Source organism: Macaca nemestrina, chromosome 1 (assembly GCF_043159975.1).
Source record: "Macaca nemestrina isolate mMacNem1 chromosome 1, mMacNem.hap1, whole genome shotgun sequence".
Classification (NCBI taxonomy): Eukaryota; Metazoa; Chordata; class Mammalia; order Primates; family Cercopithecidae; genus Macaca; species Macaca nemestrina.
This window is the reverse complement of record NC_092125.1, coordinates 159309450-159326110: the sequence shown is the minus strand read 5'-3', so window position 1 is coordinate 159326110 and position 16661 is coordinate 159309450. Positions and strand designations below refer to the sequence as shown.

General features: G+C 33.9%; 1 protein-coding gene across 10 annotated transcripts in view; it reads left to right on the top strand.

The window, feature by feature from the left end:
- LOC105482649 (TNNI3 interacting kinase) overlaps positions 1–16661 on the top strand; it is a 290377-nt gene that overhangs the window by 18725 nt on the left and 254991 nt on the right. For 9 of the 10 annotated variants that reach the window (XR_011619824.1, XR_011619823.1, XR_011619819.1 and 6 more), the window contains exon 5: positions 13557–13667. The exons of the other annotated variant lie outside the window; for it this stretch is intronic. Coding sequence is in view for 5 of the 9 variants with exons in the window: in XM_071091117.1 (XP_070947218.1) it covers positions 13557–13667 (111 nt within the window). In the remaining 4 variants the exon portion in view is untranslated. The remainder of the gene's footprint in view (positions 1–13556; positions 13668–16661) is intronic. 10 annotated transcript variants of the gene reach the window in all.

Sequence of the window (16661 nt, the reverse complement as noted above, 5' to 3'; positions counted from 1 at the left end):
GTGATCTTTTCTAGATCTTCCAGAGTCTTTCTCTGTGCTTATGCAGCCCAGCTCAAGGATTCATGATGGATCTCCATGCAGATTTCTGCAGTGCCCTCTCTGTGCAGCTGCTGCTTCTCAGTTACCCTGCTGCACAAATACAGCCACTTCATAATATCAGAACTCTCATTTACGCTCTTAACTCAGTGAGTCTTCCTATTATGCTTTGTGGCAGAAAAGTATTTCGGCAGAAAACCATGGAATCACACAATATCCCATGGTTGCCATGGGATATTGTGTGACTTGCTTTATATCTTTCTCTTAAAGGACACAGCTCTTTGCTCATGTTCTTCAGTGCTTGAGAACAGTTACTTCGTATATTTTGTTCCATTTTGTAGATTTTATTTACAAGTAGAGAAAGTCTATATAAGTTGTTCTGTCATGCCCATATCTACTTTTGCATTGCTTCCAAAATGATCTGAATGAAACAAAAATCTATGCTATCAGTGCTCACTTTAACACTTACTCTTGTCATTCATTGCCTATATAATGACATTCAAACTCCTAAATAAAAGACTCAAGATTCCTTAATTTATAACTTTTCTGGAATCACTTTCCATACTCTTTTCCTGTAGTTTCTGCCTGTTTAACCCTAATGGTTTTCAATGTAATGTGCATGAGAATCATATAGTAACTATATGTTTAAAATGAATATTTCCCTTTCTACTTTACTCGCATTTAACTTGTACATCTAGGGTATTCTAGGAATCTAAATTTTTAACAAACAATCTAGGAATTTTGATGTAAGCAATCTAACTCTACATATTGAGGATTACTGTTCAAGCGTGGCAACTCAAATTATGGTCATATGATCAGTAGCATCCACCTCAGCTAAAAGATTTCAGAAATGCTGCTCTCATTTCCTATCCAGCCCTATTCAACCAGTACTATTCAGGGATTTCTAGAGAAACTTAACCAATAGGATTGGCGGATCTATCTATCTATCTGTCTGTCTGTCTGTCTGTCTGTCTATCTATCTGCCTGTCTGTCTATCTATCTAGAGACATATTTATTATAGGAACTAGCTCACACTATTATGGAGCCCAAAAGTCCCATGATCTTCCATCTATAAGCTGGAGAATCAGGAAAGCTGTTAGTATGATTTGGTCTATGTCCAAAGACTTGAGAACCAGGAGAGCCTATAGTGTAAATGCTAGTCTGAGTCTAAAGGCCCCAGAACAAAGATCAGTGATGTCTGAGGGCAGAATATGGATGTCTCAGCTCAAATATAAACAAATTCACCTTCCTTCTACCTTTTAGTTCTATTCAGGCCTTCCAAAGATTAGATGATGTCCACCCATATTGGTGAGGGTGATCTTCTTTACTCAGTCTACTAATGAAAATGCTGGCAGGGCATGGTGGCTCATGCCTGTAATCCCATCACTTTGGGAGGCTGAGGCAGGTGGATCACTTGAGCTCAGGAGTTTGAAACTAACAGGGTGAAATCCTGTCTCTACTAAAAATACAAAAATTAGCCTGGTGTGGTGGTGCACGCCTATAGTCCCAGCTACTTGGGAGGCTAAGGTGGGAGAATCACTTGAAGCCAGGAAGTGGAGGTTGCAGTGAGCCAAGATTGTGCCACTGCACTACAGCTCAGCAATAGAGCAAGACCCTGTCTTAAAAACAAACAAACAAAAAAACTAATGCCTTCTGGAAATACCCTCACAGACACCCAGAAATCATGCTTTACTAGCTATCTAGGCATCCCTTAACCCAGTCAAGTTGACATGTAAAATTAAGTATCACAACCAGAATGTATATTTTTTTAAAAATCCCAGCTGATGTATTTGTAGACTAAAGTTTGAAGATTGCCATTTTGGATAACTCCATTCTTTAGGCCAAACAGTTCCACACATCTTTATTTTCGTTCTTATAATTTCTTCTGCTTAAATATTTTCTAATTTCTTTTCCTGATGCAAAATTATTGCTTATTTAAAACCAAGATAAATTGAATTTTCTTGAACTCGCAGACAGATATTATTGCACTCTCTTTTCAATTATTAAGTTTACATTATATTTTATTATAGCACTTATAATTATTTATTTGCATATTTCAAATGTTGGTCTGTGAACTTTGGACACTGGGACTGAGTCTTTTTCTTTGATTCCTCAGTATATGGGGCCTGTAAAGGATCCTTAAGAAATATTTGGAAATTAATGAGTGTCCAAACATTAGAAGAAACAATACTTGACATCTGTCGATGTTATGTAGCTTAAGACTGTCAGCTTAGAAGCTAGACTACTTCTGTTCATATCTCAGTTATGAGACTTGCTAATTATGCATATTTAGGCAAATTGAGTTTTCCTTCTGCTCCTCAATTTTCTAACCTCTAAAATGAAGCAGATGGAATTATCTATTTTATTGTGTAGTTTAGAGTTTAAGGAAACAAATCATATGCAGTACTTAGCAAAATACCTAGCATATAGTAAGTACTTAATAAAAATTAACCATTATTATTGTTGAACTCTAACTTCGACATTTATTGGAAACTAACATGTTTTTCATTTTGCATAGAAAAATTAAAAGAAATGGATTGGATTTTCTGGATTATTACACTCTAAAGAGATGAGAAAATGTACCAAAGAAATGGTGTCTATACTTAGATCAATGGACTCCAAACATCTTTTATCATGTACTCTATAAAATTAGCACCCCCAAATGCATACATGTGTTCATAAATTATATACATTAACAAAAAAATCAGTTAATAGCTTAAGACAAAATCTACTCTTTGGAAGACAATCAGTGTTAAAGTTTGTAGCTATACATTTATATTTCAAATAGCCTTTCTGATAATATAAAATATTTTGACAAGTTTATTACAAATATGATTAGATTAGAAAATTGATTTATATGGAGCTCAGATTGATAGAAAAAAGTACCAGCTTTTTCTTTGCTGCTTCTTACCTTAGTAATATATATGTTGTGTATTTTCTTCACAGGACTCTCTTAAAGATATCTGCTAATTTTGTCTATTCAGTTAAAGTGTCTATTCAGTTAAAATTTGATATTAAAATTTATAAACCCACTTACTTTGGCTCACATAAGCTATGGCACATCCCCAATAACTAAAAATTAAAAAAAAAAAGAGTGAAAGAGAGGCAGCTCTCAGTCCTTTCGTATGTAGAATTTTAAGTATTTGTATATTATACTTTGGGTAGTATATGTGACACATGACTAGCTGATATATGAACTGAAGCCGCCAGTGTAAATTTACATGTTAAACATGAATGAAATTTCATTCATCTTTATATATAAATGTATATAAGTAGATTTTCTAATTCTTTTTGTACCTAATGAATTTTATTACAAGATTCCTGTCACATTTATAATCCCTCTATAGGGCATACTTCTTTAGGTGGTATCTAAATTGTAATCCTAAAATGAAACACAAGACTTTGGGGAAAAAAGTGAGACCTCTGATATAGTTTAGAAGATCTTAATTGAGAAAGCTAATGAACAAAATCCTATTAGCCCATCTAATTTAGCCTTACATGTAACTCTCATTCAATATGCAGACAAGTCACTTAATGAAATTTCTTTCATGAGAAAGAAGTAGCATTTTGATTCATTAACATTTTTTTAACATTTCATATGATAAAGGCAAATATTGAATGGTAATGGTCATTTATCCCATCCTATATATTTCTTGCAAGATCTAATTCTAATCGTTCAGAAACAGAACTCATTTTATATAGGTGTTACAAAGGGGAAGGACCCGAATGGGGGAAAAAATCGAACTAAACCTATGTTGCCTGGCTTACTAGACCTACGTATTTTTTGTTACATAACTGTGCCCATCAGAAAACTCTGTTTTCTATCAGTGGCGATTTGTAGCCTGAATCATTGTATTAATATCTTTTATCTTGACTTTTTTTCCCTCTTTAGCACATATATTTGATTGCAAAGTTGAAATTTTGTTTTCAACTATCCTGAAACTAAGACCCTAAGTAAGTGTTTCATACTTTCTAAATGCTATCGATTTAGACCAAGGTTCCACAGCCTTGGCACTACTGACAGTTTGTATTGGGTAATTCTTTGTTGTGGGAGGCTGTCCTGTGCATTATAAAAATGTTTAGCAGCATCCCTGTCCTCTGTTCTCTAGACGACAGCAGCCACTTCCCTCATGCCAATTGTGAGTACCAATAATATCTCCAGACATCACCCCTGAGAGGCAAAAATCACTCCCAGTTGAGAACCACTGATTTAGAAGACAGATTACAATATTTATTAACTTAAATGGAGTTTTTAAATCTAAGTTACTTTTTTATTTGAGCAAATAAAGGTTCCTGATTAAAGATTGCATTTTCCCTAAATGGGAATTTGACGAGACAGTAATAAGAATTACTTTGAAGAAAAAAAATAAAAAATAAAAAAAAAAATCCCACTTTTTGCATATTTAACTAAATTCTCCAGTTAATGATGACTTTTAAACACTTTAATAGTAGATTTTCACTTAAGAAACTAGAGAAAATTTTTACTCATAAATTAGAACAATCATTAAGATAGCTTGTTTATATGCACATTTCCTTTTAGTAATGAAATATTTCATAGTCTCTTTGTAAATGAACATATTCTCAATAAAATCTTTATAGGATCCTAGCTGAAGATGGTAATTTGTAATTTATGCTTCAATTCTTATACCAGACAGTAGTATTTCCTGGAAAACCTTCCCTGATCCCTCCCAAGTTTGGGTTAGATATTGCTGCATTGTACTCTCTTAGCACCCAGTACTTATTATGCTGTGTATGCTACTGTATATTATTACTTAGCTAAATCTTTATATTTTCCTCTATATTAGGGGTCATAATCTCACATATTTTTAAGGATGACATAAGTAAATGAAAGTGTTGGATAATATAACAGAGAATGATAAATGGGAACTTAAACTCAAGACTGAATATTTTTGAGATACGAGAGAGTGGCAAAGACTGTGGTAACTTAGAAAACATATGCCTCATGTAAAGAGAATGGTCACTCTTCAGCTTCAGTTAATCATTGTCATGTAAAAATGTAGACCCATTATTTCCCTAAATTTAAGAGAATCATAAATGATGTGAAGTTTCCTAATATTTCAATGTTGGCCATTAATGCAGATTTTTAGTTATAAATACTCTACAGGCTAAGCCATATATATTTCCATTCCTCTTGTAGCCTGTTTGTAATCTCTGATAGTAATTATGAGCATCATCAAGGCAGAGATCAGATCCAAGTTGTTTATCATCTTATTCTGAGTGCTTAGGACAACCCTTTATGTACACACATTAATAAATCGATGTTTTATAAGTGAAGAATGAAGTTATAGTTCTATGGTAACTGGGGAGAAGAAAAGTATTTCAAGGGAGGTAGAATCAGGTTGACAATGGGCAAAATAGTGTCCTATTTGGGCCACTAGAAAAGGAAATTGTCAGATATCTCTTTAAGGGATATTTTAGTAATTCTGGGGAGAAGAGGATATAAAACTGGGTTGAAAATAAATCGAGTTAGGGAAATGGAGGCTATAAACATTAATTACTCTTCCAAAAAGTATAAGATTGGGCAATATTTGAGGAATGGCCAGATCAGGAAGGTTACTGAAACAGCATTGTCCTATCTTTTTAAACTCTTTCTCTTTGTATAAACATAAAAGTTCAGAGTTTGTTTAAATATTATTTTTAAACTTTAAAATATATATTACGTTATAGCTAAAAACAAATTTTAAAAATTAGAATATTCATTATGCCTTTTCAAGTAGCATGTATTTACTTCCCCTGCCCCACTGCAATAGCTAGAGATTCTTATTATCCTCTTCCTGTTAAATCATCACTATATTATTAAATGAGAGATGATTTAAGGATGTTCAAGGGCCAATTGGAAGCATGCTGCAGGGAGAAAGACATTATAGAAAATGAGAAAATAGAAGAAGGAGGGTTGGCAGAGGTGAGGGTAAAAAGTAGGTCTAAAGCAAGAGTACAGATACTCAATCTAAGAGTATGTTACTTCTCTCTTTTTCTTTTTTTTTTCCAAAATTTCAAGCAAAGTCAAGTATTTCCACCACATTGAAACTCTTAAAAACTGATATCTTTTGTGAAAATAAATCCAAAATTATTTCAACAAGAGACGTATAGGTATGAACCTTTGTGAGTGAGCAGTTATTTTCATACTGATTAATGGATACTTTCACTGGGGATGTCTATGATGCATGAGGCAGCTCTAGTCCATTAAATTTTAATGCCTGGAACTAAGTACATTTCATACTGAAGCCCTGAATAGTTCCTTGTCCTAAAGGAAAACTTAATAATATTCTTCAACACCTCCAAAATTGCTTTTTAAAAAAACTGTTTTCCTTAAAAAACACATAAACTTTAACAATTGTTATGCTGGTGAAGAAAAAATATACTTAGAGAAACATATTTTGAAAACATTTATTTATATGTCCCTATTTTATATCCAGAAACTTAGTTTTCTTTCCAAACCAAGTTCAGCTCCTTCTTGGAGTTTGTTATGACACTTCAGAGAATATTAGAGGTGAATAAGGTATTACAGAAAAGAATTTAGTCCAACTCTGTAACCCTACAGGTTAAGAAATGTAAGTATTTTATGACTAAACATCTCTTGGGACAGAGTGGGCTGAGTCATAAGGTGAATATTCTCATAGAGGTAGGCCAATCTTGGGGGTGATACATTTAATATGAATATAAGCTTACACCTGTAAGTATATTGAGTTTATAAGCATTTGCACATACATTATGTCATTTGATCTTTATTACAACCTTGTAAGATAAGTAAGGTAGGTATTATATTTCTTTTTATACAAATGAGGAATATAAGGTCAGGGCTTATACACGAAAGACAAATTATTAGTAGTTGAAGGATAATGGGGGGAGGGGGAAATAACATGATGTATTAAGAAAAGCATAATATTAAAAAACCGAAGACCTGATTTCAAATCCCAGTTCAGCCTCAATTTAAAGTTACATTAAAGAAACACATTTTATGCTATGGAATGTTAATTGGGTTCTCTAAAAAGTGGTCTCTGAAAAGAATATAGGAGTACAAGAGATTTATTTAAAGGTGACACCTCTGAAAGGAAAAGGAAGGAAACAGAATTGGTTATGGGGTGCTGTCAGATCCCAATACAGATCTGCTAAAATCTCTGCCAGCCCATTGAGGAGCTCCAGAGGAAAAATTGCCTATGAAAGGAGTGCCACATGGGGTAGAAATGTTGAGTCCCTTCTTTTACCACCACCTTACTCAGTCATTGACTGGGAGTAAGGACCACCCTGAGAAGAGACTGACCACAGCTCTAACGCTGCAGTGGATCTTGAAATAACTGAGAAAGCTGCCAGCGAACCACCATCCTGCCACATTCTTCATAAAGAGAGGTCTCAGTGGCATATCTATTTCTGCCACACATGAGGAAATGCTCATGATTCTACAATATATGATAAAAGGAAATTACCTATATGTAGAATTAGATCAATAGTGTCCATAATAACAATTATTATGTGTCAAGCATTGTACTAAACACATTACAACACTATCTAATTTAATCCTCACAACAATGCTATGAGAATGATACAATTGTATATTCATTTTACAGACAAAAACTTGACAGCTCAAAAGGTTAAGAAATGTGTCACAAATGTAGAAAGTGCCCATCAATATGGAAACACGAGTTTGCTTTGCTGAGGTAGCTTGTGCTCCATCTAGTTGCACAAACATACGTACATAGGACAAAGAATGGAAGGGAAAAGTACACACATAAATAATAGTGATTATATGGTAGTACTGTGGGTTATTGAATTATTTATTCATTTTCTTTGTTTTTTACATTTTCTTCTCAGAGGTATTCTGGTTGCCTGTTGAGGCATAACAAACTATCCCAAACTTGGTCCTCTAACGAAACTATTTTCTTATTCTCATGGCTTCTTAGTTCAAAAATTCAGACAGGATGCTGTGTGGATGGCTTGATTCTGTTCCACAATGTTTAGAGCCTCACCTGAGAAAATGTGAATGAATGGGTTTATTCATCAGCCAGTAGACAGGAATTCTCTGGAGGCTTAACACACTGACTGGGATAACTGGAAGGCGGAACTTAGCTAAAACAGTTGATTGGAGAGCCTTCATGAGCGATGTGCCTTCTCCATGTGGACTGCATTTTCTTATACCATGGCTGACACAGTTTAGTCAGATTTGTTACATGGTAGATCAGGGATCGCAAAGCGTGTTTTTCAGCAAACAGGAAGGAAGCCGTGTGGTCTTCTATGCCCTAGCCTTAGAAAAGAAATACTCTGCTCCACGCTACTGGTCACAATCCACCCAGGTTCAAGGAGAAGGGACAATGAAAGCAAATATCTGTGGGTAGAGTATAGATGAATGCTCATAAAACCTCCAGAAAGTATATTTTGTCCATAATCAGAAGAAAGTACATTTTTATACATCAGTTTATTTTCTATACTGAAATAGAGTTGAAAATTTTTTTTTGTTAATAAATACATTTTAAAAATGGATGTGATATGGTAGTAGAGGATTTGAGCTCTGTGATATAGTGGTCGCTTATCTTGACTTTATCCATAGCAATAATCACAGAGCTAACAACAAAGCAGGATATTAAGTAAGCGTTGTTTTAGAGTTTTATGGGTAGTACAGAGTTGCATTTACTACCATTACAACATGTTTTTATCCATTTACATACATTTTGGGAGATCAATTTTCCCTCAAATTCTATTTCTCAAGGATATAGCTGGAGTGCTTTTTTGTCTAAGCTTCATTCTTCTGCACATGGATTTTCTTCTGTTTAAAAATAATAAATATGATACACACAAATACATTACAAAGAGCTTATTTATCTCACACTTATAGGATGCTTCTGTGTGTCACATAATGCTTTAAATTTAGCTAGAGAGTACATAAAGGAAACTTGCCAGTTCCCACAAGACTCTTCTCTAAGCAAGTCTTAACAGACTTTCTTTTAAAAACATTGCCATTAGATGTTTGTTATATATGGCAAACTGCAAGCAATAAATGAGATCAAACTTAGAGTATTCGAAATGTGCCCAATATTTGCATTTTACAGGAAATTTTTTTTCCAGGAGGTGTGTACCATATTGCTGACTCTTAAAATTATTCCATTAGGACAAAATATTCCTGTAGAGTAAGAGACTTATCAGTTAAATATAACAAAAGTATGTCCTCTCAAGTTTTTCCTTGAGACTGGATCAGGAAAACCACTATGGAAATTCAGAAGTGAAGTACTGACTTTGGAGTCCAACAGACCTGGGTTTGCATTCCACCTTTAACACTTACAAACTAAAGTTCAGTTAGCACTTTAAATTCTTTGAGCCTGAGTGACACCGGCTATAAAATAGGGTTAATAATTATTTTCTCTCATAAGTAAATTGTGAAGCTTAAGTGAGAGGATATATATAGAACACTTTTCATGGAACTTGACTTATAGTAAGCAATTTATATGCAGCAATTACTGATTTATGTTTATTATCTTTAGCATAGCTGCATAAGATAAAAGTTTTATTTTGGTAGTATTCAGTTAAAAAGTATTTAGACCAATTAGAAGTCAATCTTGAGAAATCCAACCAAGGTATGAAAGGATAAATTATTACTCTTAACTTTTGACCTTACCATTTGCCCTTCTGAAGGAATCCTAATATACTTAAAAAAAATTCCACAAATATTGACTGAATAAGGAGAAAATAGAGAGATACTTGAGGAAAGGATAAATGTGTGTTTACTAAAACTGCCTAACAGATAAATGTTTCACATGCTCTGTGATTTATATAACATTTATTTTAATTGAGCCTAGTACAGTACTTGGCAGAAAATAGACATTTATTAATAAATATTTGTTGAATAAAACAGTATCCCTCTTTCTACTGTTTTATACAAGTTATTTATGTATTAAATATGTAAACCATTTGTCAGTTTTATATGTTGTGAATATTTCTCCAACTCATCACTTGCCTTATTGTGTTTTTAACACTTTAATTTGCTCAAATCTATCATATTTTCTCTCTATTTTAAAATATAACTTTATGCTTAAAAAGATCTTCCCTACTACTCTGCATTTAAATTTATGACCATCTGCAGGAAAAACGTTTTAAGGCAATGTTTTTCCTATTTATCTCAAGACTACTCATGCCTTTATCCTTCACTAAGGTTATTGGTAAAGTGAGAGTTAACTCCTGTGAACTGTTTTCTCTGGAGGAGGAATTCTCAGTTTCTGGCAGCCTATCCACAGTTAAACTAGTAGACTTTTCTCATTTCCAGTACTGGTACAGCCTTTTTCCATGTTTTATTCCTTTGTTTGTTTCAGTGCCTAACTCATGAAGCAGAGGGAGTGGAGTTAGAAGGAGGAGGTGAAGGGAAAGGGGAAAGAGAAGCTAAGTGATGAAATCAAATCAATATTTTATTTGGAAGGTACCATTCATTGAGATTATACTGAGCCGCAGGCTCCCATGTCCAATAATAACGAATTGTATTGAGTATTGTGGTGCCAGGTACCTTTTAATTGCTTCACAGATATTATCAGAACAATTTTAAGGTGGATATAATTACTCTTTTCTTTTTATATAATCAAGAATATTTGCAAAGAAGGGTGACAGAACTGCTCCAGTTCACATAGTCATTGTCAGAGCTGAAATTCTAATTAGGGAGGCTAATTCTATGACCTGCATCTTAACCCTGCATTATATGCAGCTCAAATTTAACATGTGAAAATGAAACATTTTACTTCTGCCTCAAAATCTGCTTCTTCCTGGTTCTTCCCTATCTCTCTCTCATTTTATTTCCCTATTGCTTATTGCACTTGCAAAAAAATCCAAATACCCCATACCATGGCCTAGAAGGTTCTGCAAGATTATACATCTTTGACCTCATCTTGAAAACTTTTTTCATTTGTTTAACCATTCACTCAACGTTGGTCTTATTGCTGGTCTTCAAACACAACAAACTTATATCTGTCTTACAACTTTTGCACTATTTTTCATATTTTAATGTTTATCCTTGAAATTGTGACTTTCTGCCATTTACCATTTATCTAAAAGGTCACCTCTGCAGTGAAGCTTTCCCTGATTAACCAGTTTAAAATAGCCATCTAATCATTTGTCTGTTTTCATCTCATAGCAGTTGATACTTTAAGCTACTGTATAGCAATTTCTAATTTGTTTACTTTTTGTCTCTTCATTCATATAAACATAAGCTCTGTGTAAAATATAAGCTCTGTGAGAGCAGGGATTTCACTATCTTTACTCACTGCAGTGTCACCACTGCTCAGAAAAGAGTTTAATACACCAGATATGCTCAATAAATACTTGTTTGGCATATAAAGGGTGTATTGAAGAGAGAAATGCATGATCAAAACTGGATGTAGGAAAATGTATCTAATAGTATGGAGGATGGACTGCAGTGAGAAAAAGTATTAGTTGAGGAGACTAGTTAGGAAGCTGCATAATATGGAGGATGATGCTAGAAATAAGGAGAAGAAATGAGAGAAGTGTAAGTCAGTTAAAACCAGTAAAATTCTGAAACTGAGCTGAAGGGACTCTAGGTCCCTTGGAATAAAAAAGTGCCATTCATATAAGTAAGGAATGTTAGATGACAAGTCAGCCTGGGAAAATTATAAATGATAATTACAAGAACAATTTTGAATTTTGCATTTGAGATGCCATTAATAGGCAAAATATATGGGACTCAGAGTTAGCAGAGAAGTCAGGACCAAAGCTGCATTTGTCAGATTGTGTAAGAATTACCAAAGTGGGATTTAGGAATGGGAAAGCAGCTTAGGGCTAAATTTCCAAATCATACACTTTTAGAAGACAGTCAGAAACAAAGAATAGGCAACAAAAAGGAATCAAAGAATGTATAGTTTTAGGAAAGCAAAGGAGACAAGAATTTTGAGAAGAGAGAGATGATCTAATCATAGAGAGAATGACTACAAAGACATTGGTTTTGATAAATAGTTTACCTTTAGAAATTGAGGAAGTGATTTGAAGAGACTGGTGAGGTCCTTAATGCCTCTGGTGGAAGAAACAGTCATGGTGACTTCTCCTGGTAATACAATGCAAAGAGAAGCGGGAAATAATCTGCCTTAGTGAGGAGTAGTGTGAGAAAAGCAAGATTCAATGTAGAATAAGTATGATGAACTCATTTGAGATTTATGTGGAACTTGGGTATACCTACCTAAAGATTGCTAAAGAAATGAGATTGGAACTGTCAACAGATTCAATATCTTTTTTTCAGAAGGTTGGAATATGGAGGCAAGAATAGGGATAAAATTAGCTTAGCTTCAGTGGAAAAAAAAACCTTTTTTTAAATAATGGAGAAAACATAAGTTTATAGTTCAAGCATATAGAGCCAATGCAAGAAGAAAGGTTGAAGATGCAATATTTATTTCACTTTCTTGAGAAAGCAAATAGAAAAAGGAGAAGATTTGGAAACTATAACATTAATTTTACTATTTGTAGCTCTTTACCAAAGGTTTTTCATTTTTTAGAACTTCTTGTAGGCCTTTATGTAGGTGTGACAGCATTAAAAAATCAAACTTTGTCTTTTAATGGTAAAGTTTTCTTAACAAACAGTATTTGATATTATATGTATGTAAGCCATAAATGCACTGGCCTATCTTATGACTTTACTTTATTGTTACTTGGTGTGTTGATAGACCAAACATTATAGAAGTTGTGGTTTAAATTCCTACTTTGAGTCTTAAACATGGAAATCTTTGTATTATAAAGATTATATACAATACAAAATTACAATATTGAATTACAAAATAAAAAGTCAATGAATGTTAATTGCTATTAATATTATAAATATTATTTCATGTATTTCCAGAGGCAGAAATACAATACAAATAATATTATAAAAAAGTAAGAATAATTGTTGCACAAATTTTTCAAATTTAGAGGCTCAAATAATGGTTCTAACATATTCACTGGTAAAAATGAGTCAAGTTAAGAAAGATATTATGAATTAATTGTTCATAGATTTAATGATATTATGTATTTGATAAGAAGAAATTACTGAACTATCATGAAACAGCCTACTGGGCTGCATGCACTTTGTTCAGTACTTGGTTCATGCTCTCTTCTTAGATGGCATATTTCATCCTCATCTCTAAAAGAAAAAAAATAAATAAATCTTTAAACTGTTTCTGTAAATTCCTGACCTCACTGGGAGTTAATTCTAGTTGCTGGGAAAGCATATTCATTGGAGTAACCTACATGTAAAACTGAGTTTGTGGTTGCAAGAGTCTCACCGTAGGTAATGTCCTTTCTGTCTGTCTTGTTCAAGTGGTAGAGGATTGATTAGAACTGAACACCTTTGTCATTTGGTCCTACATTTCCACCATCTGAGAACTATTCTCTGATATCTAAGGTGCTCTTATGCTAGAAATCGCACTTAAGTTTCCTTTAAGCACCTGAACTGGCTGATAGACAGAAGATCAATACATCTAGTTGCACAGCTTTTGAACTTGTTACTAGCAGAAAAGTGACACTAAAGATATGTTTCCTTACAGGATAATGCAGAATTGATCACTTCTCTGCTTCACAGTGGAGCTGATATACAGCAGGTTGGATATGGTGGCCTCACTGCCCTCCATATTGCTACAATAGCTGGCCACCCAGAGGTAAATCATGCCTTTAGCACCTGTGAAAACAAAGATTATTTATTTTTGGGTCTTGTTCTTAACTGTTTTCAAATACTGTCTTTGAGACTCTACAGGTTGGTTTATTTTTTAGCTATTGAACACATTGATTTCTTACTGGGGTAAAATTTCGCTGTATAAATGAGCTTTGGGGCCGGGTGCGGTGGCTCACGCCTGTAATCCCAGCACTTTGGGAGGCTGAGGCGGGCAGATGACGAGGTCAGGAGATCGCGACCATCCTGGCTAACACGGTGAAACCCCGTCTCTACTAAAAATGCAAAAAAATAGCTGGGCGTGGTGGTGGGCGCCTGTAGTCCCAGCTACTTGGGAGGCTGAGGCAGGAGAATGGCGTGAACCCGCGAGGCGGAGCTTGCAGTGAGCCGAGATCGCGCCACTGCACTCCAGCCTGGGCGACTGAGCGAGACTCCCTCTCAAAAAAAAAAAAAAAATAAAATAAATAAATAAATAAATAAATAAATAAATAAATAAGCAAGCTTTCGCTAGTCAATTCAGTCAATTTTCTAACAGTGTATTCAATCATCAGTTAACATAACAATAACATAGCTAGATATACAGAGGCTTTATAGCAGCTCAATTTCCACAACTTGCCAAGTTAACCTTGGGAAAGTTACTGAATCTCATGACCTGCCTCTTTTCTTCACTTATAAAATAGGAATATTTGTAAGCCTATTATAATGATTAAATTAGATAATTTATATAAATCACTTTATCGTTTGCTTAATGCAGAGTAAGGACAAAATGAAAAATCATTCACTCGTTTATCCACTTATGTATTACTTGAATGAATATTTATTCATCACCTATTATGCACCAGATACTGTTCTAGGTGCTGGGATGACAGGAGCAAGAAAGGCGAAATTTTCATTTTGTAGAGTTTAGCTGTAAAGAATAAAATAGACAATAAAGACAAGAAAATATTATATAATTTTAATTAGTAGTAAGTACTATAAAATAATAAAGTGAGGTAAAATGAAAACAATGAGAAAAGGGGGCACTATTTAAAATAAGCTATACAGAAAAGGCCTCTGAAAGGAGGTGATATAGGAAAATAGATTTAAATGTAATGAGAATGTCAACCATGTAAAAGGAGAGAAAAGAATTTCAAGCTTAAGGAATGGCACTTGCAAGGACCCTGAGGCCTAAAAAAGCTGGATGAGATTGAGGGACATAATTGAGTCAGAGTTTTAGAGTGGAGTGAGCTGGAGAAAGAATGATGAAGACAAGGTCTGGTGAATGGTTCCAAGCCAAATCACACAGTGTTTTAAAGGTCACAGGAAGGACTCTGGATCTTGTCTTAAATTTAAAGTATTAATTTTATATATCCTATTATGGGAAGAACTTCCATTTGCATGATTTGGCTAACTTCACAAATCCTCATGGAATAGTTTTTATTGCCACTGCCATTTGATAGATATAAAACTAAGGCTCTTATATAATAATTGTCTTGACAAATGACAAAGCTATTGAGGAAAAGAATCACGTTTGGAATCCTGATCATTTTACTCAAAATCCCATGATTGTCACACTTTATCAATTGTGGAAACACCAATAGCTCAACAATGTAAAAGATGAGAAGTCTCATATCCTCATTATTAAATAGTTATGTTTCTCCCTTTTAGTGATGTTGCAAATTCAATTATACCTTCTTCACTAATACACACACATATATGCACACAAACTGTGAACAAATAGAGCTGCATATAAAATTATACATGAAGCCTATAAAATAGATGTGATCCATCTCTCTTGACAGTGTCATTTCAAAGGGCTCGTACATACAATAAATATTAAAATATCTCATTGAGAGCAAAATAATTTCCTTCATGTTGACATTTCCACTCCTTTCCATATCACCTTATTTCCTGGAAAATAAATCCTTTTGGTGAGATTCATTGTAAATATAAGTGAGTTTGTGGTACTTGTGAGGAAAGGGGAAATTCCATTAGATTCACTTAAATATAAATGTTTTCCAAAAAAAGAAAGAAAAAAACGGAGGCCACTGATAAAGTAAATGAGTGGTAAACATTAAGAAATCTGGGTGAAATAATTTATGAGTTAGACACTAAGTTCTAGCAAAACATGATCAACCTCTTAATGCAGGAAAATGACAGACTATGTCTTCAAAACAAAATGCTTTTTTTCCCTAATGTGTTTATTACATTTGTGAATGATAGCATTACAAAGGCTTCTAAAGCAAAGAGTTAGTTAAGAGCTTAGTTTCTTCATCTTCTATTCAAATAGCTCTGTTTTCTTTCTTTCTAAATCATAATATGGAAGAAGGTATTATATTGATTTTACCAGACTTAGGGCAAACTTCACCAAAGTGTTCCAAATAGATCTCTACTCTTGCCTTGCAATTCTTCATGGGTTTTCTGACTTCCCTCATTAGCTGATATTTGATGACTTTTACAGTCAACAGCTAACACAGCAAAAAGCCAGTATAGATACATTAGCCTTTATTCTCTTCTTCTATGGGGGGCTAATTAAATTACTGATCAGATAATAAAGAAAAGGGTATCCAAAAATATCTAAAATAATTATATTCAAAATGAATGTATTTGTTGGATTATTCTTTGAAAACTATTAGCATTGACTCTTGACCAATGTGGGAGTTAGGAGCACTGATCCCCTGTACAGTTGAAAATCTATGTATACATTTTGACTACCCTAAAACTTAACTATTTATAGCCTACTGCTGATTGGAAGCCTTATTGATAATATAAACAGTCCGTTATCACATATTTTTAATGTTACATGTATCATATACTATATTCTTAAAGTAAGCTAGTGAAAAGAAAATGTTATAAAGAAAATCATAAGGAATAGAAAATATATTTACTATTTATTAAGTGGAAGTGGATAATCATAAAGGTCTGCATCGCCATTGCCTTCACATTGAATAGGCTAAGGAGAAGGAGGAAGAGGAGGGGTTGGTTTTGCTGTCACTGGGGAGGC